The sequence below is a fragment of the Pristiophorus japonicus genome, chromosome 6 (genome assembly GCF_044704955.1).
Source record: "Pristiophorus japonicus isolate sPriJap1 chromosome 6, sPriJap1.hap1, whole genome shotgun sequence".
In the NCBI taxonomy this organism is placed as follows: domain Eukaryota; kingdom Metazoa; phylum Chordata; class Chondrichthyes; family Pristiophoridae; genus Pristiophorus; species Pristiophorus japonicus.
The window spans coordinates 210,160,906-210,186,901 of NC_091982.1; the positions used below are offsets into that span (position 1 = coordinate 210,160,906).

At 42.7% G+C, this 25,996-nt stretch overlaps 1 protein-coding gene across 4 annotated transcripts in view; it reads left to right on the forward strand.

Annotated features, from left to right (window-relative positions):
* ift80 (intraflagellar transport 80 homolog (Chlamydomonas)) overlaps nucleotides 1-25,996 on the forward strand; it is a 352,701-nt gene that overhangs the window by 47,220 nt on the left and 279,485 nt on the right. For 2 of the 4 annotated variants that reach the window (XM_070882337.1, XM_070882338.1), the window contains exons 3-5: nucleotides 15,078-15,301; nucleotides 17,142-17,252; nucleotides 19,056-19,124. In XM_070882337.1, the coding sequence (XP_070738438.1) occupies nucleotides 15,078-15,301; nucleotides 17,142-17,252; nucleotides 19,056-19,124 (404 nt within the window). The remainder of the gene's footprint in view (nucleotides 1-15,077; nucleotides 15,302-17,141; nucleotides 17,253-19,055; nucleotides 19,125-25,996) is intronic. The other 2 variants (XM_070882340.1, XM_070882339.1) reach the window with 1 other exon arrangement.

The following is a 25,996-nucleotide window of genomic DNA, read 5'->3' on the forward strand; positions in this document are numbered from 1 at the left end:
TGATCATTCCCTCAGTACCCCTTTCCTGCTTTCTCTCCATACCCCTTGATCCCCTTAGCCATAAGGGCCATAATCTAACTTCCTCTTGAATATATCCAATGAACTGGCATCAACAACTCTCTGTGGCAGGGAATACCACAGGTTAACAACTCTCTGAGTGAAGAAATTTCTCCTCATCTCAGTCCTAAATGGCCTACCCCTTATCCTAAGACTATGTCCCCCAACATCGGGAGCATTCTTCCTGCATCTAACCTGTCCAGTTCTGTCAGAATCTTGTATGCTTCTCTGAGATCCCCTCTCATCCTTCTAAACTCCAGTGAATAAAGGCCCAGTTGATCCAGTCTCTCCTCATATGACAGTCCAGCCATCCCTGGAATTAGTCTGGTGAACCTTATACGTCATTTCAGCGGTAAAGTGGGCGTTAAGCATGCAAAAAAAAGTGGAGGATCTAGCCCATAGAATCATAGAATGGTTACAGCACAGAAGGAGGCATTCAGTCCATCGAGCTCGTGCCGGCCCTCTGCTGGAGCAGGTCAGCTGGTCCCACTCCTCTGCCTTTCCCCATAGCCCTGAAAATTTTCGTTCTTCAGGTACTTATCCAATTCCTTTTTGACAAATGAATCTGCCTCCATCACACTTTCGGGCAGTGAATTTAAGATCCTAACTGTTATGTCCTTGGATGCTCTGATAATGACTCCATGAGGCAATATGTTGTACTTGAACTGTAGTGATCTTTGTCCTTTATTGATAACTCCAGAGTGAGGATCACACCTGGTGGCCTGCCTTTTATACTAGGCCAGGCACATCTGTACAGGTAACCTACGAGTCCCCACTGCTGTGCCCTCTGGTGGCACACCTTGTGATAGTATAAACAGTAGCCATATAGGATACATGACACGAACCATTTGCTGCGTAAAAAAGTTTTACCTCATGTCACCTTTGGTTCTTCTGCAAATCACCTTAAATCTCTGGATCTTGACTCTTCTGTCAATGGGAACAGTTTCTCTCTATCTGACCTGCTGAGTATTTCCAACACTTTGTTTTTATTTCCTTTAGGAATTTGTCCAGCTCTCACTGAACCAGCAGGCAACCTATTCCAAATGTCCTCTGGGAAAAGAAAAACCTGACATCTAACCTAGTTCTATATTTATATAGCTTGGGCATCCTCCTTCTCCCTGACATATCAAAATCAAATTATCTGTCTACATGTTCACAGTCTAGTTCCTTCATCATTTTAAATACATCAGCCAAGTCTCCCCACTGTCTACGCTTTTCTAGAGTTAAAAGACCCAGCTCCTTAAGCCTATCACGATAGCTCCTTTTTAAATCATCCCTGATTATAATCGCTCAACCATCGGTGGCCGTGCCTTCAGCTGCCTAGGCCCTAAGCTCTGGAATTCCCTCCCTAAACCTCTCCGTGCCTCTACATCTCTTTCCTCCTTTTAAGACGCTTCTTACAACCTACGTCTTTGACCAAGCTCTTGGTCACCTATCGCAATTTCTTCTTGTGTGGCTTGGTGTCAAAGTTTTGTCTTGTAACATTCCTGTGAAGCACCTTGGAACATTTTGCTATGCTAGAGGCGCTATATAAATACAAGTTGTTGTTTAACTAAGTAATTTAGTGGCTCTCCTCTGAATCTTTTATGGGGCCTCTATTATATCTCCCATCACGTGAGGGGAGCACCGCTGGACACTTTATTCGAGATGGGGGCTTACCGAAGGTCTTTATTTTATATTGGACCATCCTAGCTATACTTCCTAATCCCTATGGCAGTTGAAGAGCAAGATCAATAGAGGCTTGGAAGAAAGTTACTCAGATACTTTCTTGGTTGCAAAAAGTGCAAGATATAGGAGAAAATAAAGGACTGGAAAAAAAACTCTCATTGTCAAGGGTTCTAATAACCTTAATGCTGTTTCATTTTCAATTAAATTTTGCTTTCAGTAAACTGATGAAATGCGTTGCTGTTTTTATGTGCTAGTTGACACCGTTTCATCTCTCCTGGTTAAAGAGTAAATCTGCTGGAATTTTGTTTAATGTCACCAATTAATATTTATTTATTCAGCAATATTTGTTGCTGAATGAAGTAGCACTTTGTGTGTCTTGACAACAAAACCATATAATTTGTCACAATGGGTGTTGATATGCAAATTGTTTTTCAGGTTTCCGAACGCATTATGTATGGAGTTTCCTTGAACTCTGTTACTTTTGGATTTAAACTTCCAAAAGTATGATGGAAAGAAGTATACAATACCATAGTAGTGTCATCCTGCACTGGAACTCTTCCAAAAACTGCAAGAAACCTTGGAACTCTCATATAAACTATAAATCTTTACTTAAAATCCTAGACATTATATATTATACACAATAATAGATACCAAGGAATGAGTTAAAGGTTGTAACCTAATCGGAGGGTTCAGATGACATTGCAAAGGACTCAATGTATGGTTAATGATGTCATTTGATCATCTCACTTAAATTACAGCTATGTAATTCATTCTCCATGTATCCATTGTTAATCTGTCATATTGCTGGTATTTCATCATTATCCTGTGTGTTCTAATGCATAGTGTGAATTAAGCTTCCTCAATATTCGTAAACAATAGCCCTGAAATCCTGGTTCTTCCTTCCCGCGGGTGTTCGACTTAATTCTAGACAAAAGATATTCACTTACCTTTTGCTGCTGTGCCCACCAGAGATCCCAGTCCTGAGGCCTTCTCTCCCTGCACATCGGTGCGCGTGCACTTCTGGACAGACGTAGAGCTGGACTGGAGTCGCACGGCACTGGGTAGCCAATCCAGGTAAAGTATTTTCTCATTCATCATAATGGGAACTCCGTAAGTCGGAGTTCTCATTATTATGATTAAGAACCCCCGCCCACACCAAAACACCAATTTAAAAAGTAGAAAAAAAACACCACATATTTAACATTAATTTAAATTAAAGTTAATAAATGTCTGAGAAAAAATATATATTTTCCGATTTTAAAAAAAAAGTTTTTTAATTCAGATTTAAAATAAACTTACCTTAGTGGGCAGGGTTTTTAACATTAAAATGTGATTTTTAAAAACATTTTATTTTTATGATTTTATGTTTTAAAACTCTTATGCTGGTAAAAGTAGGCTATGCGCCTGCTTTTACCAGACGCAAGAGTTTTAAGAACATTTGCAGGGCAAGAGATGGGCAAATACCGCAATCTTGCCCATGCGAATGTACAGGCTGCCGAGATGCGTGCAATCTCAAGCTAAAACTTGACAGATCGGAAAAGCCGATTTTCGGCGCATGCGCATGGCACGCCAAAAACCGGCTTTTGCGATGCCTTCCAGGGTCCGTACGGACCCAGGGAGGCTAGGATTTCAGGGCCCTTATTCGTTATATGCGGAAGTTTGAGAAATCTCAATGACACATTCTAAACAGATGGCAAATCTAATTTAGGCATTTTTCCATTAGTGACGGGTAAAATAATGGAATCATTTAACAGAAGCAAATTTGCAGATTATCTGTATGATAACAATCTGGTAAAAGCAGTCAGGATGACTTCAGCAAGGGAAGATCTTGTCTGAACAAACCTCATTGACTTTTAAAGAGATGAAATCCTAAATGGGCTGTTGTAAACCTTATGACTTGGTTATCCAGACTTCCAAAAAATCTTTGACAAAAGTTCCTGTAAAGATTGCAGCATAAGCTTAAAGCAATGTGAATTTATAGTAAAAACTGGAAATGGAAAAGTAACTGGCTTCGAGAAAGGAAGCAGCGACATGTCAGGGATATGCTAAAACCAAAAACATTTAAAATGTTGGAAGTTAAATCAGAAAATGCTGGAAATTAAATCGGAAAATGCTGTAAATTGCACAGTAGTTCTGATTAAGGATCGACACCCAAAATATTATAGGAGCAAGGCTTCGGTTTATTGGTAGCATTCCCGCCTTTGAGTCAGAGGGTGCAGGTTTCAAAACAGACAGTCCCGGTGAGTGGGAACTGGAGCTCTAGCTCTGAAGTCTGGGTTGACCTCCAGCGGGATACTTTCGTCCGGTGGGTGTGGGTGGCCACTCCTCCCTTCGTATCGGCTGTGGCAGCCTATAAAACTCTCCTGCCATGTAGAGCTGACCATCCTATGGACTGGTATATGGCCCTTGTTACCAAATAGTGCCCATTGGTCTGCCCACCTTTCTCGCCTCTCCGTTAAAATCCTCCACTACCCACCCAAACCCAATAGCCGGTTTCTCATCAAGACTTCCTCCCTCTTCTTTGCACCAAGTGACTTCTCATCCTTGGTGATTTTAATCTCCATCTCAACACACCTTGCCCTCTCCACTGATTTCATTGCCCTCTTGGTCTCCCTTAACCTCTCCCTCCATTTAAACTCTCCTACCCCTATTCACGGCAACCACCTCGGCCTTGTCATCTCATGTGGCCATCGTCTCTTTTCCCTTCGTCTCAATATCAGAAAAAGCCATCTCTGTTCACATCCTTATAATTCTTACCACTTATATCACCCTTCCCCATTCCAACTGCACTTCCTTCTCCGTCTGCCCTTGGGGGGGGGGGGGGGGAAACTCTCCCTCAATTCACTCAACAGAATTTTCAAATTGCCAACTGTGTAGACTTTGGCCAACCATTCACCATGATGCTTCGGCAGCTACCGATCTGCTCAATCACACTCACGCCTTAATCTTTGATGCCCTTGTCCCTAGTAAAACCCTTACTTTTTCCCACTCTGGTCGTTGCCCTTGGTATCGCCCTCATCCTCACTCCCTTAAGGACTTTGGATGCATCATTTCTTCACAGATGGAGAATTGAAGAGGCAGGTGGATTGTTGTAGGAAAACAATTTTTTTGTTTATGGGCATATGATCTAATATATCTGAATGTGCTTTGTGTACCTTGTGAAGAGATGCTGCTGAGGAGAAAATTGATGGTGGGGGTTGGGAACAGCTTTTGTAGCTGCAGTAAATGAATTGTATGCAGGTCAGTTTTAGCAATGATAGTTTATTTTCATTCTGTTACTGATCACTAAATATTATTGATATGGGTGAAGTATAAATCAGTTAGTTGAAATATTGTGTAACAAATGCATCTATTACACACATAAACATGGTCATTCATTTAGTATTCACGATTAATGCTAACTTTGACATCCAAATAAGTTGTGTACAACAACAGAGTGTGAGAAGTTGAAAGTATTGTGCTGATGACTATGATTCTGTACTTTTTAAATTCTCTAACTCAGATGTTAGGGGCTAGATTTGCATAGTCAATTATTGAAAAATCTAGCTCTTAATCTAAGTTTGGCACGTCTGCATCTTTTTACCTCAATATTCTCCAATCATGTATATCTGAACTATAAATGTATAATTCAAGTAAACCACAAGGATCCCTCTTTTTTTATACAAATCTAAATAAAATCGAAACCGTATTATTTAGCAACTAGTTTTTAAAAAATTATATTTCTGAACACATTCAATATTGTTTTCCCATTACTACAGATGGCATTGCAGCTATAGCATGTTATTTTCCTATTGAATTTTCTCCTATATTTGGACTGTTGTGTTGTGCAGTTTTCCCTGTCAGTACACTTGTATGGTCAACAAGATAAAAATGAAGGACAACCGCCCTTGGCAATTAAACATTTTCCACTTTACTTTTAGTGATCAACATCAAATTGCTGTATGATATAATTCAGCTGCAAGTAGAACTGCATATATAGATTTCTGATTGTTTGTTTGAACTGTAATGCAGAGCATCACCTTTTTATGGAAATTGAGAATGGAAGGTGAATACACTTTTTTTTTTATATTGTAAGTGAACCTGATGCGGAAACATTCAGCAACAGATTTGAAAGTTGGTTATGCTGGTCAGATTCAAAAGTGATTATAAATATCACAAATATACTGCAGCTGGCAACTAATTATACAGTTTGTACATTATTTTTTCCCTCTTTTCCCCTCTTCATGCCAATATTTTCCCCTTTCACCCTTCTCTCCTGAGGTCCTGTTCTATCAGACTGATAGTTACTTCCTTGGAGAGATTTGGTATAATTTGCACTTGAGTTGCATAGCATTTAATGTTGGTTGCCATATTCACAGTGTTACTTGATATTAATGACCTCTTAGAAACATAGAAAAATAGGTGCAGGAGTAGGCCATTTGGCCCTTCGAGCCTGCACCGCCATTCAATAAGATCATGGCTGATCATTCCTTCAGTACCCCTTTCCTGCTTTCTCTCCATACTCCTTAATCCTCTTACCCGTAAGAGCCATATCTGTCTTGAATATATCCAGTGAACTGGCATCAACAACTCTCTGCGGCAGGGAATTCCACAGGTTAACAACTCTGAGTGAGGAAGTTTCTCCTCATCTCAGTCCTAAATGGCCTACCCCTTATCCTAAGACTATGTCCCCTGGTTCTGGACTTCCCCAACATCGGGAACATTCTTCCCGCATCTAACCTGTCCAGTCCCGTCAGAATCTTATATGTTTCTATGAGATCCCCTCTCATCCTTCTAAACTCCAGTGAATAAAGGTCCAGTTGATCCAGTCTCTCCACTTATGACAGCCCAGCCATCCCTGGAATCAGTCTGGTGAACCTTCGCTGCACTCCCTCAATAGCAAGGACATCCTTCCTCAGACTAGGAGACCAAAACTGAACACCATATTCCAGGTGAGGCCTCACTAAGGCCCTGTACAACTGCAGTAAGACCTCCCTGCTTCTATATTCAAATCCCCTAGCTATGAAGGCTAACATACCATTTGCCTTCTTTACCGCCTGATGTACCTGCGTGCCCACTTTCAGTGACTGATGAACCATGACACCCAGGTCTCGTTGCACTTCCCCTTTTCCTAGTTTGCTGCCATTCAGATAATATTCTGCCTTCGTGTTTTTGCCCCCAAAGTGGATAACCTCACATTTATCCACATTATACTGCATCTGTCATGCATTTGCCCACTCACCTAACCTGTCCAAGTCACCCTGCAGCCTCTTAGCGTCCTCCTCACAGCTCACTCCGCCATCCGCAAACTTGGAGATATTACACTCTATTCCTTCATCCAAATCGTTAATGTATATTGTAAAGAGCTGGGGTCCCAGCACTGAGCCATGCGGCACTCCACAAGTCACTGCCTGCCATTCTGAAAAGAACCCATTAATCCCGACTCTCTGCTTCCTGTCTGCCAACCAGTTCCCTATCCACGTCAGTATATTACCCCCAATACCATGTGCTTTGATTTTGCACAACAATCTCTTGTGCGGGACATTGTCAAAAGCCTTCTGAAAGTCCAAATACACCACATCCACTGGTTCTCCCTTGTCCACTCTGCTAGTTACATCCTCAAAAAATTCCAGAAGATTCGTCAAGCTGATTTCCCTTTCATAAATCCATGCTGACTTGATCCGATCCTGTCACCGCTTTCCAAATGCGCTGCTATTTCGTCCTTCATGATCGATTCCAACATTTTCCCCACTACTGATGTCAAGCTAACCGGTCTATAATTACCCGTTTTCTCTCCTTCCTTTTTTAAAAAGTGGTGTTACATTAGCTACCCTCCAGTCCATGGGAACTGCTCCAGAGTCGATACTGTTGGAAAATGATCACCAATGCATCCACTATTTCTAGGGCCACTTCCTTGAGCACTCTGGGATGCAGACTATCAGGCCCCGGGGATTTATCGGCCTTCAATCCTATCAATTTCCCGAACACAATTTCCCGCCTAATAAGGATATCCTTCAGTTCCTCCTCCTCACGAGACCCACTGTCCCCGAGTACCTTCGGAAGGTTATTTGTATCTTCCTTCGTGAAGACAGAACCGAAGTATTTGTTCAATTGGTCTGCCATTTCTTTGTTCCCCATTATAATTTCACCTGTATCCGACTAATCTTTTTCTCTTCACATATTTCTTGAAGCTTTTGCAGTCAGTTTTTATATTCCCTGCAAGCTTCCTCTCATACTCTATTTTCCCCCTCTTAATTAAATCCTTAGTCTTCCTCTGTTGAATTCTAAATTTCTCCCAGTCCTCAGGTTTGTTGCTTTTTCTAGCCAATTTATATGCCTCTTCCGTGGCTTTAACACTATCCTTAATTTCCTTTGTTAGCCATGGTTGAGCCATCTTCCCAGTTTTATTTTTACTCCAGACAGGGATGTACATTTGCTGAAGTTCATCCATGTGATCTTTAAATGTTTGCCATTGCTTATCCACCGTCAACCCTTTTAGTATCGTTTGCTTGTCTATTCTAGCCAATTCACGCCTCATACCGTCGAAGTTACCTTTCCTTAAGTTCAGGACCCTAGTTTCCGAATTAACTTTGCCACTCTCCATCTTAATAAGGAATTCTACCATATTATGGTCACTTTTCCCCAAGAGGCCTCGCACAACAAGATTTCTAATTAGTCCCTTCTCATTACACAATACCCAGTCAGGATGGCCAGCTCCCTGGTTGGTTCCTCGACATATTGGAATACACTCCAGGAAATCCTCCACCACCGCATTGTTAGGTTAGCCCAATCAATGTGTAGATTAAAGTCGCCCATGATTACTGCTGTACCTTTATTGCACACATCCCTTACTTCTTGTTTGATGCTGTCCCCAACCTCACTACTACTATTTGGTGGTCTATACACAACACCCACTAGTGTTTTCTGCCCTTTGGAATTCCGCAGCTCCAACTGTACCGATTCCACATCATCCAAGTTAATGTCCTTCCTTACAATTGCATTGATTTCATCTTTAACCAGCAACGCCACCCCGCCTCCTTTTCCTTTCTGTCTATCCTTCCTAAATGCTGAATACCCTTGGATGTTGAGTTCCCCGCCTTGGTCCCCCTGGAGCCATGTCTCCGTGATGCCAATCACATCGTATCCGTTAACTGCTATCTGCGCAGTTAATTCATCTACCTTGTTCTGAATACTCCTCGAATTGAGGCACAGAGCCTTTAGGCTTGTTTTTTTTAAACACACTTTGCCCCTTTAGAATTTTGTTGTAATGTGGCCCTTTTTGTTTTTTGCCTTGGGTTTCTCTGCCCTCCACTTTTACTATTCTCCTTTCTATATTTTGCTTCTGCCTCCTTTTTATTTCCCTCTGTCTCCCTGCATAGATTCCCATCCCCCTGCCATATTAGTTTAACGCCTCCCCAACAGCACTAGCAAACACTCCCCCTGGGATATTGGTTCCGGTCCTGCCCAGGTGCAGACCGTCCGGTTTGTACTGGTCCCACCTCTCCCAGAACCGGTTCCAATGTCCCAGGAATTTGAATCCCTCCTTCTGCACCATTCCTCAAGCCACGTATTCATCTGAGCTATCCTGCGATTCCTACTCTGACTAGCATGTGGCACTGGTAGCAATCCTGAGATAACTACTTTTGAGGTCCTACTTTTTAATTTAGTTCCTAGCTCCCTAAATTCATCTCGTAGGACCTCATCCCGTTTTTTACCTATGTCATTGGTACCTATATGCACCACGACAACTGGCTGTTCACCCTCCCTTTTCAGAATATCCTGCACCCGCTCCGAGACATCCTTGACCCTTGCACTAGGGAGGCAACATGCCATCCTGGAGTCTCGATTGCGGCCGCAGAAACGCCTATCTATTCCCCTTACAATTGAATCCCCTATCACTATCGCTCTCCCACTCTTTTTCCTGCCCACCTGTGCAGCAGAGCCAGCCATGGTGCCATGAACTTGGCTGCTGCTGCTCCCCCCTGATGAGTTATCCCCCTCAACAGTACTCAAAGCGGTGTATCTGTTTTGCAGGGGGATGACCGCAGGGGATTCCTGCACTACCTTCCTTGCACTGCTCTTCCTGTTGGTCTTCCATTCCGCATCTGGCTGTGTACCCTTTACCTGCGGTGAGACCAACTCACTAAACGTGCTATTCAAGTCATTCTCAGCATCGTGCATGCTCCAGAGTGAATCCATCCGCAGCTCCAGTTCCGCAACACGGTTCGTCAGGAGCTGGAGACGGATACACTTCGCACACGTAGTCGTCAGGGACACCGGAGGCGTCCCTGATTTCCCACATAGTATAGGAGGAGCATAACACATGTCCAAGCTCTCCTGCCATGACTTGACCCTTAGATACACTTAAATTGGCAACAGCAATGCTAAAGGTATAGAAATGAAAAAAGAAAAGCTACTTGCCAATCACTTACCCCCTTGGCTGTGACGTCACCTTTCTATTTCTTTCTACTTTTTTGCCTTCTCCCTGTAGCTGCACAAGCTGGCCTTTATAGGCCTCTGCCGATCCCCGGGCTCTCACCTCAGCGACCACGAACTCCCGCTGCCTCTCGCAGCCTTTATTGGCCTCTGCCAAACCCCGGACTCACGCCTCAGCGACCACGAACCTCCGCTGCCTCGCGGCCTTTATAGGCCTCTGCCGATCCCCGGACTCTCATCTCAGTGGCCACGAACTCCCGCTGCCTCTCGCGGCCTTTATAGGCCTCTGCCAATCCCCGGACTCACGCCTCAGCGACCACGAACCCCCGCTGCCTCTCGCGGCCTTTATAGGCCTCTTGGCACCAAGGGGCATAAAGAGGATATCAGTGATCATGAATAAGCTATAGCATTTTGGGTAGTATTTAAAACCTTGCACTGGAGGGCATACTGTTTGTCGTTGGCACACTTAGCACTCTCTGAGCTCTCCATGCTGAGTGTAAAATTCGAATGGTTGCTATCATATACTATTTTGAGGACAGATAATAGTCAGATAAAGCAGGATGCTAAACTGTCTAAGAGCACATTACTCCCAGGCCAGCATTCTAGGGCAGAATTGTTTGCAATTACCCAAGTTTAATCTACTCACTTTTTCAGCTGTAATCTATTGATGTTCCTCTAAGCCAGTTTCTGAAGCCTTTGGTGATTGAAAATAACGTGGACTGTCATTTGTTTGTCTCTTCTACGTAGTGCAAGAAGATTGTATGGTTCCACCATAATGTTTTCTTAAACGGTTACATGCCTGATTTATTCTGGTTAGATACTCCTAGTAGGCAAAGTATACTTTAATTTAAAGAATAATAATCTAAAATACCGAAGCTATTCTAATTTTTCTTCTTCATTTATTTCCCCTCATTTCACCTCATCTCCAACTAAAAAGGCATATCGGCAAAAGCTTTCTTGGGCTTCTATTCTGTAGCCGGTGAAGCTCCCATTAAGAAATATGAGGGCGGCGCAGTTTTACTTGCCTTCCACTTGGTGCCTTCCCCAGTTACACAACTGAGATAGAGAACTTCCTGTGTGAAAGCTCCCAGAAAAAAATGTAATTGCACAAATATTTTGGTATTTCATGGAAATTCTGAAAGAAAAGCTGAAAGTTCCAAATGAACCTTTTCCTAATGAATGGATGTATTTGATTTATATTGTGGCATTTACTCTTGTATACTCTGAAGTCAATACTGGCCAGGCTTGGTTACAAAATGAGGTCACATTGGAAAACTATTCAGTCATGGGCTTTCTGCAGATATCCCAATTACTCTAGATATACAAGAGTTTGTATTTGTTTTTAAATATAGACATGTAAGTGAAGCAAGAGCCATTAACCAGGGGACTACCAAAGTTAGAATGATTTGGATAGAAGACAAAATATGTAGAAGTTGAGACCACATTTTTTTTTTTTTAAGTTTGTAGACTATAGGAGAAAGAAAGAGAGATGAGGAGTTTCACCGTTTTGAGGTCCTGGGAAAGAATAAGTTAGCAGGAAATAATGCAGAGATTTGAATATAGGGAGGATGAACATGTAGAGTAGTGGATTATGAGAAACAAGAGAGGAAAGGTTAGCGAGGCTATGACAACAGCAACTTGTATTTATATAGCGCCTCTAAAATAGTAAAACGCTCTAAATAAAGTGAATCACAGATGCATTTCCAAACTAAATTTGACACCAAGCCACATAAGGAGATATTAGGGCAGATTGGTCAAAGAGGTAAGTTTTAAGGAGCATCTTAAATCAGGAAAGCGACGTAGAGAGGTTTAGGGAGGGAATTCCAGAGATTAGGGCCTTGGCTAAGGCAAGTATGATTGCCAGTGGTGGAGCAATTACAATCGTGGATGCTCAAGAAGCAGAATTGGAGGAGTGCAGATATCTCGGAGGGTTGTCTCTACTGTCATCCAGCTGGGTGGGACTGCACTCGCCTGATTTCATTCTTATCTATATAATCATAGCCAGAGTATCACCTGCAATGGCTTCTCTTCCCGCTCCCGCATCATCTCCCTCTGGTATCTCCCAAAGATCTATCCTTGGCCCCTCCTATTTCTCATCTACATGCTGCCCCTTGGTGACATCATCTGAAAACACAGCATCAGTTTTCCACATGAACATTGATGACACCCAGCTGTACCTCACAACCACTTCTCTCGACCTCTCCAAGGTCTCTAAACTGCCAGACTGCTTGTCCGACATCCAGTTCTGGATGAGCAGATATTTTCTTCAATTAAATATAGGGAAGACCGAAGCCATTGTTTTCAGTCCCCGCCACAAACTCCGTTCCCTTGCCACCAACTTCATCCTTCTCCCTAACTTCTGTCTGAGGCTGAACCACACTGTTCACAACATTGGTGTCATAATTAATCCTGAAATGAGCTTCCAACCACATATCCGCAGCATAATTAAGACCGCCTAATTCCACCTCCTTAACATCGCTCGTCACTGCCCTTCCCTCAGCTTATCCTCTGCTGAAATCCTCATCCATGCCTTTGTTACCTCTGGACTTGACGAATCCTGGCTGGCCTCCCACGTTTTATGCTACATAAGCTTGAAATCATCCAAAACTCGGCTAACTCATACCAAGTCCCGTTCACCCATCACCCCGGTGCTCGCTGACCTACATTGGCTTCCGGTTAAGCAATGCCTCGATTTCAAAATTCTCATCCTTTGCAAATCCCTCCATGGATTCACCCCTCCCTACATCTGTAACCTCCTCCTCAACCCCCTTAACTCTTTCCCCCCCCCCCCCCCCCCCCCCGAGATATCTGCGCTCATCTAATTCTGCCCCCTTGAGCATCCCTCATTATAATTGCCCAACCATTGGTGGCCATGCCTTCAGTTGCCTAGGCCCTAAACTGTGGAATTCCCTCCCTAAACCTCTCTTTCCTCCTTTTAAGATGCTCCCTAATTTCTCCTTGTGTGGCTCAGTGTCAAATCTTTTGTTTTGCAATACTCCTGTAAAGTGCCTTGGGACGTTTTGCTACTTTAAAAGCTCGATATAAATACAAGTAGTTGTTGTAAGAGATTACAGAGATAGTAGGGGCGAGGCCATGGAGGGATTTGAAAACAAGGATGATGATTTTAAACTTGAGGCATTGTCGGACTAGGAGCCAGTAAAGGTCAGCAAGCACGGGGCAATGGGTGAACGAGATTTGGAGAGAATTAGGACACGGATAGCAGAGCTTTGGATGACCTTATGTTTGCGGAGGGTAGAAAGTGGGAGGCCAGCCAGGGGTGCATTGTAATAGTCAAGTCTAGAGGTAACAAAGGCATGGATGAGGGTTTCAGCAACAGATGAGCTGAGGCAGGGCTGAGTCGGGCGATGTTATGAGGTACAAATAGGCGGTCTTAATGATGGCACGGATATGTGTTTGGAAATTCATCTCCAGGTCAAATATGGCACCAAGTTTGTGAACAGTCTGATTCAGCTAAGACAGTTGCCAGGAAAAGGGATGGGTCGTTGGTTTGGGAACAGTTTGTGGCCATGACTGAAGACGATGGCTTCGGTCTTCCCAATATTTAGTTGGAGGAAATTTATGTTCATCCACTACTGGAGCAGTCTGACAATTTAGCGACATAGGAGGGGTTGAGGGAGGTGGATGTGTGGTAGAGCTGGGTGTTGTCAGCATACATGTGGAACCTGAGGATGTTTTTGGACGATGTCGCTGAGGGGCAGCAATTAGGTGGGACATAGGAAGGGCCAAGGATAGGTCCTTGGGCGACACCAGAGGTACCGGTAGTAATATATTCTGTCAATAAAATAAAGACAAAAAAAGTTTGTGACAGAGAGAAAATTGCAGTGTACACCTTTAAGAAAATGTGTGTAGAATTTTTCTGGCTCATTGACAAACATTGCTTAATATACACAGCACCAAAACTGTATACTTGAAATTCTGTTTTCGCATGTAGGGGCATAGTATAGCACTTTTACAAATTAAAAATCTATAGTTTTAAAACTTCAAATGGACTAATTGCAAAAATTTTTAAATCATATGGTTATTTGCATTTTAAAATGATCTTTCATAGAATCGGAAATTACAGTATATGATGAGGTTGTGTGTGCCTGTGACAATCCTTTGGAGCTCCCCAATGGTTCAACAAGTGAATGTAATGAATGGCTGAGCCATTCAAAACAGAAAATTACCAGGTTTAATTCGTAATCTGTGCTGAATTAGTTAATCTTTCCACGGTTCTAGTAGATTTACTAAAATTAGTTTCAACACTCCTAAATGAAGGAGCACAAATTAGCCAGGCTTCCCACTCCAGATCACTACCCAGCGATTGCAAGTGCACATGTGGCAGTCTGGTAAGGACAGGATCAGGCTCTGCTGTGATGCCTCTTTCTACCTAATAGTTTGCTGACCCTCAATTGTCAGTGATTGTAGTTGAATGTTAGTCACTTGGGTGAATACTGAAGGATAACCGGAGAGGTGGATCTGCACCCAGCAAGGATTCAACACCTTCAAGAGGGAAAGGGAGAAAGTTAGCAAGTTAAAGAAGGAAAGAAAACAGCCCTTTTATGAAAGTTATTTTCCCTCTCTTTAGGCCTATTTTCATTTTACACAATTTTATAGCCCATGCAGTAGGCTGGTAGCCTGCTCCAAGGTCTGTGCCAATGATGGTCTTGAACCAGCCACTAGGCGGTGTATGAGAGCAGTCCCAGATGTTTGCTGATTTCAGTCAGTGTGGCCTCCGCTTAAGTAACATCACCTGTTGGAATCTTGTCATGTGGGGGATTGCAAGCATGAACCCACATGTCACAACTTTAGGAAATACATTAGAGCTTCAACGAGTTGCACCATCATGCTTTATAATAAAACTTTATTTCTTGAAATAAAGATTTCAAGAAATAAAGTATGTTCTACTTTTTCATTATTTTCTTTAACTTCACTGCACATAAAGAGTTGGTCAGTTGTGTGGGTTGGACAACAGCAGATGAGTTGTATTCGTCCAGTGATGATCATCAAATCCTGAAGTGGAATTTGTTAACGAATGAAACGATACAGGTAGTAAGGCTAGCTGAAGAGATCTATCCCATAGACCTGCACTGGTTCCCTAAGACTACAGGTGCCAAGAAGCAGATGCAAGCAGAAATATTTGTGCTCACCAGTACTGATGGTAAGTGTTTTAATGTGTATGTTCTTATAATTTGCTTGTTTGACTTACGACAAAAACTAATTTTGAGATTTTATTTGCAGTGAAAAATCCTATTCTGCTTAATTTATTTGATTATCAGCAACAAGTAATGCATCCTGCGTAAAGAATGTCAAAGGTCTGGTTTTAGTATATTGTATTCTATTTCTTTTCACTTTTTTTTTTACTCACTCAATGCACATCCATCTTTCGGATGAGACATTAAACCGAGGTCCTGTTTGCTCTCTCAAGTAGATGTAAAAGATCCCATGGCACTATTTCGAACAAGAACAGGGGAGTTATCCCCGGTGTCTTGGCCAATATATATCCCTCAATCAACATAACAAAAAAAACAGATTATCACATTGCTGTTTGTGGGATCTTGCTTGTGTGCAAATTGGCTGCCACATTTCCCACATTACAACAGTGACTGCACTCCAAAAGTACATTGGCTGTAAAGCACTTTGAGACATCCAGTGGTCATGAAAGCCGCTATATAAATCCATTTATTTCTTCATCAAGATGAGGGATGTTGATGCTGGGGAATGAAAAAGATTCCATTTTGAATACCCAGTGTTGGCATCAAGCACACTTCTAAGTTGAGCACAAAATGATTAGATGCAGAATGCAACGCTCTATTCTGTGCGCTGTTCCTCAGTCCTAACCTCATAAAAACAGCCTCTAGTAAACCAGCTTAACAGGCATTCTACGGCTTCTGCAGTTGAAATTGTCAGTTGGTGCCAGTGTTTTACTGTGGGTCCATGGCCACTAACGACTGGATTGAGACTGCTTAAACTCTGATCGTAAAAGGCTCGTGATCAGGAGATTTTATAATTTTGTCAGTCTGGGCCTGATTCATTACCATACACATTCCTAACCTACTGTTCCCTCCCCCCCCCCCCCCCCCCCCGTTTACTCGGGATGTGCATTGAAATTGACGTTTCTGCAAATTAACTACTGGAAAATGTGACTGAAATGTATGAAAAAAAGCAATTGAGGTAGTAGGTAATTATCTTCAACAGCTTCCTTTGTTACTAAGGTGGAAGTACTAAATATTATTTGAGACTAAAGTCAGAATCATGCAGAAAAGGGAGAAATAAACTGGATAAAACAACATCATATGATTGCATAACAAGTTATAAAAATGGATCATGCGTGGCTTTGGCCGTATGACGGTGCCAAATTGTGTGAAGTTTTTTTGTGGAAGAATGTTAATAAATTATAATTTATTCTGATTGCACTTTCTTTTTTTTTTAGCTAGTTTGACCATCAATTTTAGAGCACCTAAATATTTTGATAAAGTCTGTTGTTCTGTATCAAAGGAATTGGGAATAGTTTCAACACCATTAACTCATTGTAAATGTCCCAAGTCGCATCACAGTGGCAAAAAAACAGATGGCAAGAAATCACAGAAGAATTAGGGGAGATAGCCCAAAGTACAGTCAAAGTGGTAAGTTTATGGAGGGGCCATTTTGAGGGAAAGAGAAGTAGCAAGGTGGAAGTGTTTATATGTAGAGAGAGAGAGAGAGAGCTCCAGACTACGGGGTAAAGATGGGTGAAAGTTAGAGCAGGAGTGAAGGTAGATGGGATGTCAAGGAACAGCAGAGGTCACATGCTGGCACATAGCACTGGAGCAACTCGCAGAACTAGGGAGGAACAAACTACTAATATCTAATTTTCCTTAAATGCATTATGTTTGTATGCATAATCATTCTTACTAACGACTGAACAACCAATTATTATCAACTTTGTTAATAGAAATAATACAATAGAAAATATGTGCATCCAGTCTTCAAAAGGTTGATGAGTAACATTTTTTTTAAAGGCAAATTTCATCTGGTCTCAAAGTCTGGACGAGTGGAGAAAAGTGTAGAAGCACACCGTGGGGCTGTGCTGGCTGGGAGATGGAATTATGAGGGAACTGCTTTGGTAACAGGTGAGTGAAATATTATAAAACAAATATAATCCATTTGAAATCGTGCATCTTCCCCAAGGAAGCAATCAATGCTATCATCCTTCATTCTACATCCTCCACACATTGTAGGAGTATATCTTAGGTTGTAAGTTTCCGAGAAAAACTTGATATGTTCTCGGGAAATTATGTGCTGAGCATGCTAGGAAAATGTTGCCATGGTGGCTCAAATAGGCAATGCCTCCCATGCTCTGCTCCCACACAATATAAAGTCCCAGAGCCTGCAATATTTCACTAATTAATTTTTGCACAGCCAATAGTTTTTTTTCTTCTTTAAATTAAAACGGGAAATGCTGGAAACACTCAGCAAGTCAAGCAGCATCTGTGGAGAGAGAAGCTTTTAATGGGGTAGATATTAACTCCCCCCACCTCCCCCAGGACGGCAGGAGAGGGTCGGGGGGGGGGGGGGGGGTTGGGGGGAGTTGAAAATTAAAAATCGGGGAACATGTCTCCAACCCATGGTATACGTACCTGCTGCCTTTTTTACGGCGGTGGGTAGTGAGACGTGCTTGTGTCCCATCTTGGAGAACAAAGGACACTTCATTATAATATTTAAATTGGGTTCCCACTGTGGAGTTGGGAGCCTGATTTAAATTTAGTAGCTGTGGGCCGGGTTTTTCCAGGGCTTGGGAAACCCGGCAGTGAAATGGAAACTGGAGCAGCCAGCTCCAACATGTGGGCCAGGAGGAGCAGCAGTACTCCCCCTGGTCCCTCAAGCAAACCTTCTGCTGATTTTTGCCTCAGCTCACTGCCTCGAGCGGCTGAACCCCCCCCCCCCCGCCATTCCAACCCCCAATCTTTCCCCCTCCCTCCAAATTGCTGGGCTCTGACCCATCCCTCGCAACCAAACCCCAGTCTCTCCCAATTGGCAGGTTTCCAAAGAGCTTAAAATGTGGGCAATAAACTTCTTAAAAATATTATACTAACCTGTCCTTTTCAGAAAAAAAAGATGTGCCACTTAGATTGGATAGACTTACAGTTCTATGGGACAAAATTAAGAGTACAAGGTAGTTCTTTTAGATTTCAAGATGCAATAGTTCCATATGTATCCATACTTGTACAGTAGGGCCATAGAGGCCTGCCAGTAAAATTGTATGGCAGCTACTTTTTTTAACCAATTCCTCAACCCTTGAGATTCCTTTCCATTCCATTCCATTCGCACAGCAGGGGTCTTAGCTATGGTAGATGCATGGGAGACCCTTGCTCCTACTTAAAAGGGTTGGCTGATTCCATTGAACCTGAGAGAATATCTTGAGCAAAAACTCGAAGTTGTAATAGTCTGGCTGTCTTCTGACTGGTTTGCAACATTCTCAAATCCTTACAGAAAGAGCTGTGGAAGCCAGTTATTTGACAATTTTAGGTTCTCGTGGCAGCAGTCCCTTTTTATAGTTCCCAATGCCTGACTTTTTATGTAACTCCTTTCGCTCAATGTGCTCACACAATGAACCAGAACAGACCCTCCTTTTCTAGCCAATGCAAATCGACCTGGCCTTGGTCTTGGACCTCGTATAATGGTTACAGGAGGACAGTGCACTAAAAGGTTATCTTCTACGACAAACTTTCTCTGTAGTTAATACTGGTAACAGATATACTCCTTAACGGATGAATGACTCGATAACTGGACAGTATACCTGGCATGCCAATCGATTGGAAGTAAGGCAAACCTAGGCATACTTCCAGACTAACAGAAACTAAACAGAACTTCACTTGCAAGTTTATGTTTGGTTTAAATTTTTACATAATGGAATCGTATTTATACTCTTACAGTTGGTGAAGATGGACAAATTAAGATTTGGTCCAAAACTGGAATGCTGCGATCTACTATGGTGCAACAAGGTAGGGTTTTGAATTACAAGATTCTTTTGGGAATGTATTTCGGCTTTGTTGTTGGTGGTAGTGTAATAGTTTCTGAGGTGACACCAAATTGGGTACAACAGTCTTTTATTTCAAGCACAAGCGAGTATTAATACATTTCAGTATTTAAGCATTTACAGAGAAGTAAAACAGTATTGACCTGTTCCTCCTCTAGGTAGAATGCGCAGTCTAGCTGGTCCCTTCTGGTGTGGCATCTCGACCTCTGCAACGAAGCTGCTTCATCTGTGTTCTTGTACCCCTTTCAGTCTCACGACCCCAAACTATCAACACTGTCATACTTTGCACCTTCTAGTTTTGTCTTCCCTTATCAGGCAGTGTGAATGCTGTCTGCTTTCTGACTTCCCTACTTTATCAAGTTAACTCTTGTTTCCTTTTGGCATATCAGAAGAACATGAGATGTCTTACTCACAGCCCAGATGTTTAATGTGATCATGGGGCTATCAGAATACCGGTCCTGCTTTTTCGCATTGTTTCAGGTAATCACAGATACTGGAATTTCCTTATCTGATGATCTCCTGATGTGATTATGCAAGTTCTAATAGTCTTTGCTCTCTCTTGTGTAACATACTCTTCCTCAGGCGACCGAAGGCTGTGCTGGTGCATTGGAGGTGGTGTTGGACCTAGTTTGCCCTTGCTTGATAGTAGGCTCCCGAGGTATGGAAAATGGTCCACGTTGTCAAAGGCCGAGTCGTGAATTTTGATGACCGGGGGGGCAGTACTGTCAGGTTGGTGGAGGACCTTTGTCTTACAGATGTTTAGCATAAGGCCCATGCTTTCGTACACCTCGATGAAGGTGTTGATGATGGCTTGGAGTTTGGCCTCTGAGTGTGCACTGATGCAAGCGTCATCCACGTATTGTAGTTCGATGACCGAGGATGGGACGACCTTGGATCTAGCCTTGAGGCGACGTAGGTTAAAGAGATTCCCATTGGTTCTGTAGAGGAAGAGAGTGTTTGAAGACCAGGACCTCCAATCTGGCACCCAGCTTATGGTCTACAGGGTAGTAGTGATACCCGCCCTCCTATATGGCTGAGACGTGGACTACATACAGCAGACGCCTCAAAGCGCTGGAGAAGTACCACCAGTGCTGCCTCCGCAAGATCCTGAAAACCCAATGGGAGGATAGATGCACCAACGTCTCTTTCCTCGCCCGTGCCAACATCCCCAGCATCGAAGCGCTGACCACACTGTACCAACTTGGGCGGTGCACATCGTCCGCATGCCCGACACGAGACTCCCTAAGCAAGTGCTCTACTTGGAACTCCTACACGGCAAGCGAGCCCCAGGTGGGCAGAGGAAACACTTCAAGGACACCCTCAAAGACTCCTTGATAAAGTGTAACATCCCCACTGGCACCTGGGAATCCCTGGCCCAAGACCGACCAAAGTGGAGGAAGAACATCCGGGAGGGCGCTGAGCACCTCGAGGCTTGTTGCTGAGAGCATACAGAAACCAAGCGCAGACAGCGGAAGGAGCGTGCGGCAAACCAGGCTCCCCACCCACCCTTTCCTTCAACCACTGTCTGCCCCAAAGACTGTAATTCCCTCATTGAACTGTACAGCCACCTGAGAACTCACTTTTAGAGTGGAAGCAAGTTTTCCTTGATTTCGAGGGACTGCCTATGATGTATCAACAGTTGTTAGGTTTAAACTAGGTCTGTTTGACTACGTCAGGCACAATGGTAAACTCGGCAGCAAAGGTGCCAATTTCTTATTTCTTTACAGTAGAACAACATATGACATGAGAATGTTAATTGAAACATGTTAGTTGAAGCATGAAAGAAAGGCTTGCATTCATATAGCTCCTTTTATGACCCCCAAAGTGCTTTACAGCCAATGAAGTACTTTTTGAAGTGTAGTCACTGTTGTAATGTAGGAAACACGGCAGCCAATTGGCAAGCTCCCACAAACAGCAATGTGATAATGATCAGTTAATCTATTTTAGTGATGTTGATTGAGAAATAAATATTGGTCAGGACACCAGGGATAACTTCCCCCGCTCATCTTTGAAATAGTGCTGTGGGATCTTTTACATCCACCTGAGAGCAGACACGGTCCCTCATCTGAAAGATGGCACCTCTGACAGTGCAGTACTCCCTTAGTACTGTACTGGAGTGCCAGCCTAGATTTTTTTTGTGCTCAAGTCTATGAAGTGGCTCAAAGGCAGTGTTGCACATTCCTGTAATTAATTATATGGAACATAATTTTGGAATTGTGGAGATTGTATTTTTTTGTGCAGTTTTATTTGAAGATAACCATTATAATACAACAATAAATGACCTGTGAAGTGATGACATAGCTCCTGAATGACAACTTTTGAAACTATTTGCTACGATTGCTGAGACTTTTATAGAGTTTTTGAACATTTATCAAAATACAAGTCATAAGGAAGGATTACAAATCCAATGATAAGATACTTAGAAATGCAGATAGTATGTCATAAGAACAGGAGTAGACTGATCTGTATTTAAACTCCATTTATCACAATCACAGAGAACCATGCCTTAAGGCTGTTGAGTGGAAACAATTTAATTCCAGATCATGTGCAGAATAATGTATATATAAATGTAGAATAAATATTAATTAGGAAGTACCTTTTTGTTTTGTTCAAAAATAAACTGTCCAAGAACTATTGGACTCTTGAGTTGGGGGAGAGGTTAATTACTAGGCCATGATTTGAACATAAGAACATAAGAATTAGGAGCAGGAGCAGGAGTAGGCCATATGGCCCCTCGAACCTGCTCTGCCATTCAATAAGATCATGGCTGATTTTCAACCTCGACTCCACTTTCTCGCCTGATCTCCATATCTCTTGATTCCCCAAAAGTCCAAAAATCTATCTCTCTCGGCCTTGAATATACTCAACGATTCGGCATCCACAGCTCTTTAGGCTAGAGAATTCCAAAGATTCACAGCCATCTGAGTGAAGAAATTCCTCCTCATCTCAGTCTTAAATAGACAAGCCCTTATCCTGAGACTATGCCCCTAGTTCTAGACTCTCCAACCAGTATCTACCCTGTCAATACCTCTAAGAATCTTGTACGTTTCAATGAGATCACTTCTCATTCTTCTAAACTCCAGAGAGCATGGGTCCAATTTACTTAATCGGCCTGAATTTGCAGTCGAAGGCTTCCCATGGGCGAATGCCTCTAAATTGAAAGAAAAGTACAAACCTACCTGATGGTTCCGGAAGTTCGTAGATTCGCACTCCTGGACCTCTACACATACGCATGTGTAAAGGCCCACGTATCCCAGGGGTGCATGCGGTTCGCTAGTGCCCCTGGGATCATGTGCATCGGGCCAACTAATCAAAGGGGGAGACCGATTATGCTTATGGGGATCCCATTTATGTACGGAATTCCCACAAGCATGAATAGACGTCACCTAAAACACACAATTGCACACCAGTTAATTAAAAATAAATCATGACCTGTTCAAAATTAATTCAAATACAATTGCATTAAACATTTAAAACCAAGATAATATTTAAATAATTTTTTTGAAAATTTATTATCTATTTAAATTCTTACACTGTTAAAAGAAGCCCCTACACCTGCTTTTACCGGGTGTAAGAGTTTCACGGGCATTATTTGGCCATTCGTTGGGCAGCCAACTCTCCGCCAGCGAAAGTCCATTACCCGGGGATGTGGTGCATCTGTCAAGCTGAAACTTGATAGATTGCATGTTCCGGGTTTTCTCGCAAGTGCAACGCACACGGAAACCTGGATCTTGTGGGGCACTTATGGCCGGGTATGTGGTTGTAGGCCCTGAAATATCTGGGCCAATCTCTCCTCATAGGACAACCCTCTCATCCCAAAATTTCCCACATGTTAAATTACCAAGCTCAATTGTGTCCTCATGCAGAGGACGATAACTTCCTCACATGAGGTGAAGACAAATTGGAGGGAGAGCCACCTGGGCAGGTCTTCTACAGCTCGTAGAGTGGTATTGGGGCAGATCATTGACAAAGTCACTTTCTTGGCTTGGGATACGGCATGGCGAGGAAACTAACCAAAAAGAGAATTCATAAAGTACCTGAAGAATGAATTCTGATGAATCTTCAAACAATAGTGGGATATGAGAGCAGTGAAGTTTGAATGCATTCACATTTGTGTAGTGTGGACTTTGGGAAGTCAGAGAGGAAAGTATTAGTGTATAGAATTAGAGCATATAGATGACAAAGGTGTGGCTGAGAGTTTTGTTGGTGATAGAGAGTTAGAAATGGAGTCAGACAATAACAACTTGTATTTATATAGTGCCTTTAACGTTGTAAAATATCCCAAGGTGCTTCACAGGAGTGTTATCAAACAATATTTGACTGAGTAAGGAGATATTTGGGCAGATTATCAAAAGCTTGGTCAAAGAGCTGGTCAAAATTCTCATCCTTGCTTTCAAATCCCACCATGGCCTCACCCCTCCCTATCTCTGTAATCTCCTCCCGCTCCACAGCCACCCCCCCCCGCCCCCGGAAATATCTGCACTCCTCTAATTCTGCCATCTTGAGCATCACTGAATATAATCGCTCAACCATTGGTGGCTGTGCTTTCTGTTACCGAAGCCCTAAGCTCTGGAATTCTCTCCCTAAACCTCTTCGCCTCCGAACCTCTCTTTCCTCCTTAAGCCGTTCTTTGAAACCTACCTCTTTGACCAAGCTTTTGGTCACCTGCCCTAATTTGTCCTTATGTGGCTCAGTGTCAAATTGTTTCTCTTATAATACTCTTATGAAGCACCTTGAGATGTTTTACTACGTTAAAGGCGTTACATAAATACAAGTTGTTGTTGGTTTAAGGAATATCTTAAAGGAGAATAGAGTTATCATGGGCGACTTTAATCTACATATAGATTGAGCGAACCAAGCTGGTAGCAATGTGGTGGAGGAGGATTTCCTGGAGTGTATTAGGGATGGCTTTCTAGACCAATATGTTGAGGAACCAATGAGAGAGCTGGCCATCCTAGACTGGGTGTTGTGTAATGAGAGAGGACGAATTAGCAGTCTTGTTCTGCGAGGCCCCCTGGGGAAGAGTGACCATAATATGGTAGAATTCTTTATTAAGATGGAGAGTGATAGTGTTAATTCAGAGACTAGGGTCCTGAACTTAAGGAAAGGTAACTTCGATGGTATGAAACGTGCATTGGCTAGGATAGACTGGCAAATGATACTTAAGGGGTTGACAGTGGATAGGCAATGGCAGACATTTATAGATCACATGGATGAACTTCAACAATTGTGCATCCCTGTCTGGAATAAAAATAAAACTGGGAAGGTAGCTCAACCGTGGCTAACAAAGGAAATTAAGGATAGTGTTAAATCCAAGGAAGGGGCATATAAATTGGCCAGAAAAAGCAGCAAACCTAGACTGGGAGAAATTTAGAATTCAGCAGAAGAGGACAAAAGGTCTAATTAGGAGGGGGAAAATAGAGTATGAGAGGCAACTTGCAGGGAACATAAAAACTGACTGCAAAAGCTTCTATAGATATGTGAAGAGAAAAAAATTAGTGAAGACCAATGTAGGTCCTTTGCAGTCAGAATCAGGTGAATTTATAATGGGGAACAAAGAAATGGCAGACCAATTGAAAAAATACTTTGGATCTGTCTTCACGAAGGAAGACACAAATAACCTTCCGGAAATACTAGGGGTTCGAGGGTCAAGCGAAAAGGAGGAACTGAAGGAAATCCTTATTAGTCAGTAAATTGTTTAAGGGAAATTGATGGGATTGAAGGCTGATAAATCCTCAGGACCTGATAGGCTGCATCCCAGCGTACTTAAGGAAGTGGCCCGAGAAATAGTGGATGCATTGGCCATCATTTTCCAACAGTCTATTGACTCTGGATCAGTTCCTATGGACTGGAGGTAGCTAATGTAACCCCACTTTTTAAAAAAGGAGGGAGAGAGAAAACAGGGAATTATAGACCGGTTAGTCTGACATCGGTGGTGGGGAAAATGTTGGAATCAATTATTAAAGATGAAATAGCAGCACATTTGGAAAGCAGTGACAGGATCGGTCCAAGTCAACATGGATTTATGAAAGGGAAATCATGCTTGACAAATCTTCTTGAATTTTTTGAGGATGTAACTAGTAGAGTGGACAAGGGAGAACCAGTGGATGTGGTGTATTTGGACTTTCAGAAGGCTTTTGACAAGGTCCCACACAAGAGATTGGTGTACAAAATCAAAGCACATGGTACTGGGGGTAATATATTGACGTGGATAGAAAACATGTTGGTAGACAGGAAGCAGAGAGTCGGAATAAACGGGTCCTTTTCAGAATGGCAGGCAATGACCAGTGGGGTGCCGCAGGGTTCAGTGCTGGGACCCCAGCTATTTACAATACACATCAATGATTTAGATGAAGGAATTGAATGTAATATCTCCAAGTTTGCAGATGTCACTGGGTGGCGGTGTGAGCTGTGAGGAGGATGCTTCGAGGCTGAAGGGTGACTTGGACAGGTTAGGTGAGTGGGCAAATGCATGGCAGATGCAGTATAATGTGGATAAATGTGAGGTTATCCACTTTGGTGGCAAAAAAAGGAAGACAGAATATTATCTGAATGGTGACAGATTAGGAAAAGGGGAGGTGCAACGAGACCTGGGTTTCATCGTACATCATACATTGAAGGTTGGCATGCAGGTACAGCAGGCGGTTAAGAAAGCAAATGGTATGTTGGCCTTCATTGCGAGAGGGATGGAGTACAAAAGCAGGGAGGTCCTGCTGCAACTGTATAGGTATTGGTAAGGCCGCACCTGGAGTACTGCGTGCAGTTTTGGTCACCTTACTTAAGGAAGGATATACTGGCTTTGGAGGGGGTACAGAGACGATTCACTCGGCTGATTCC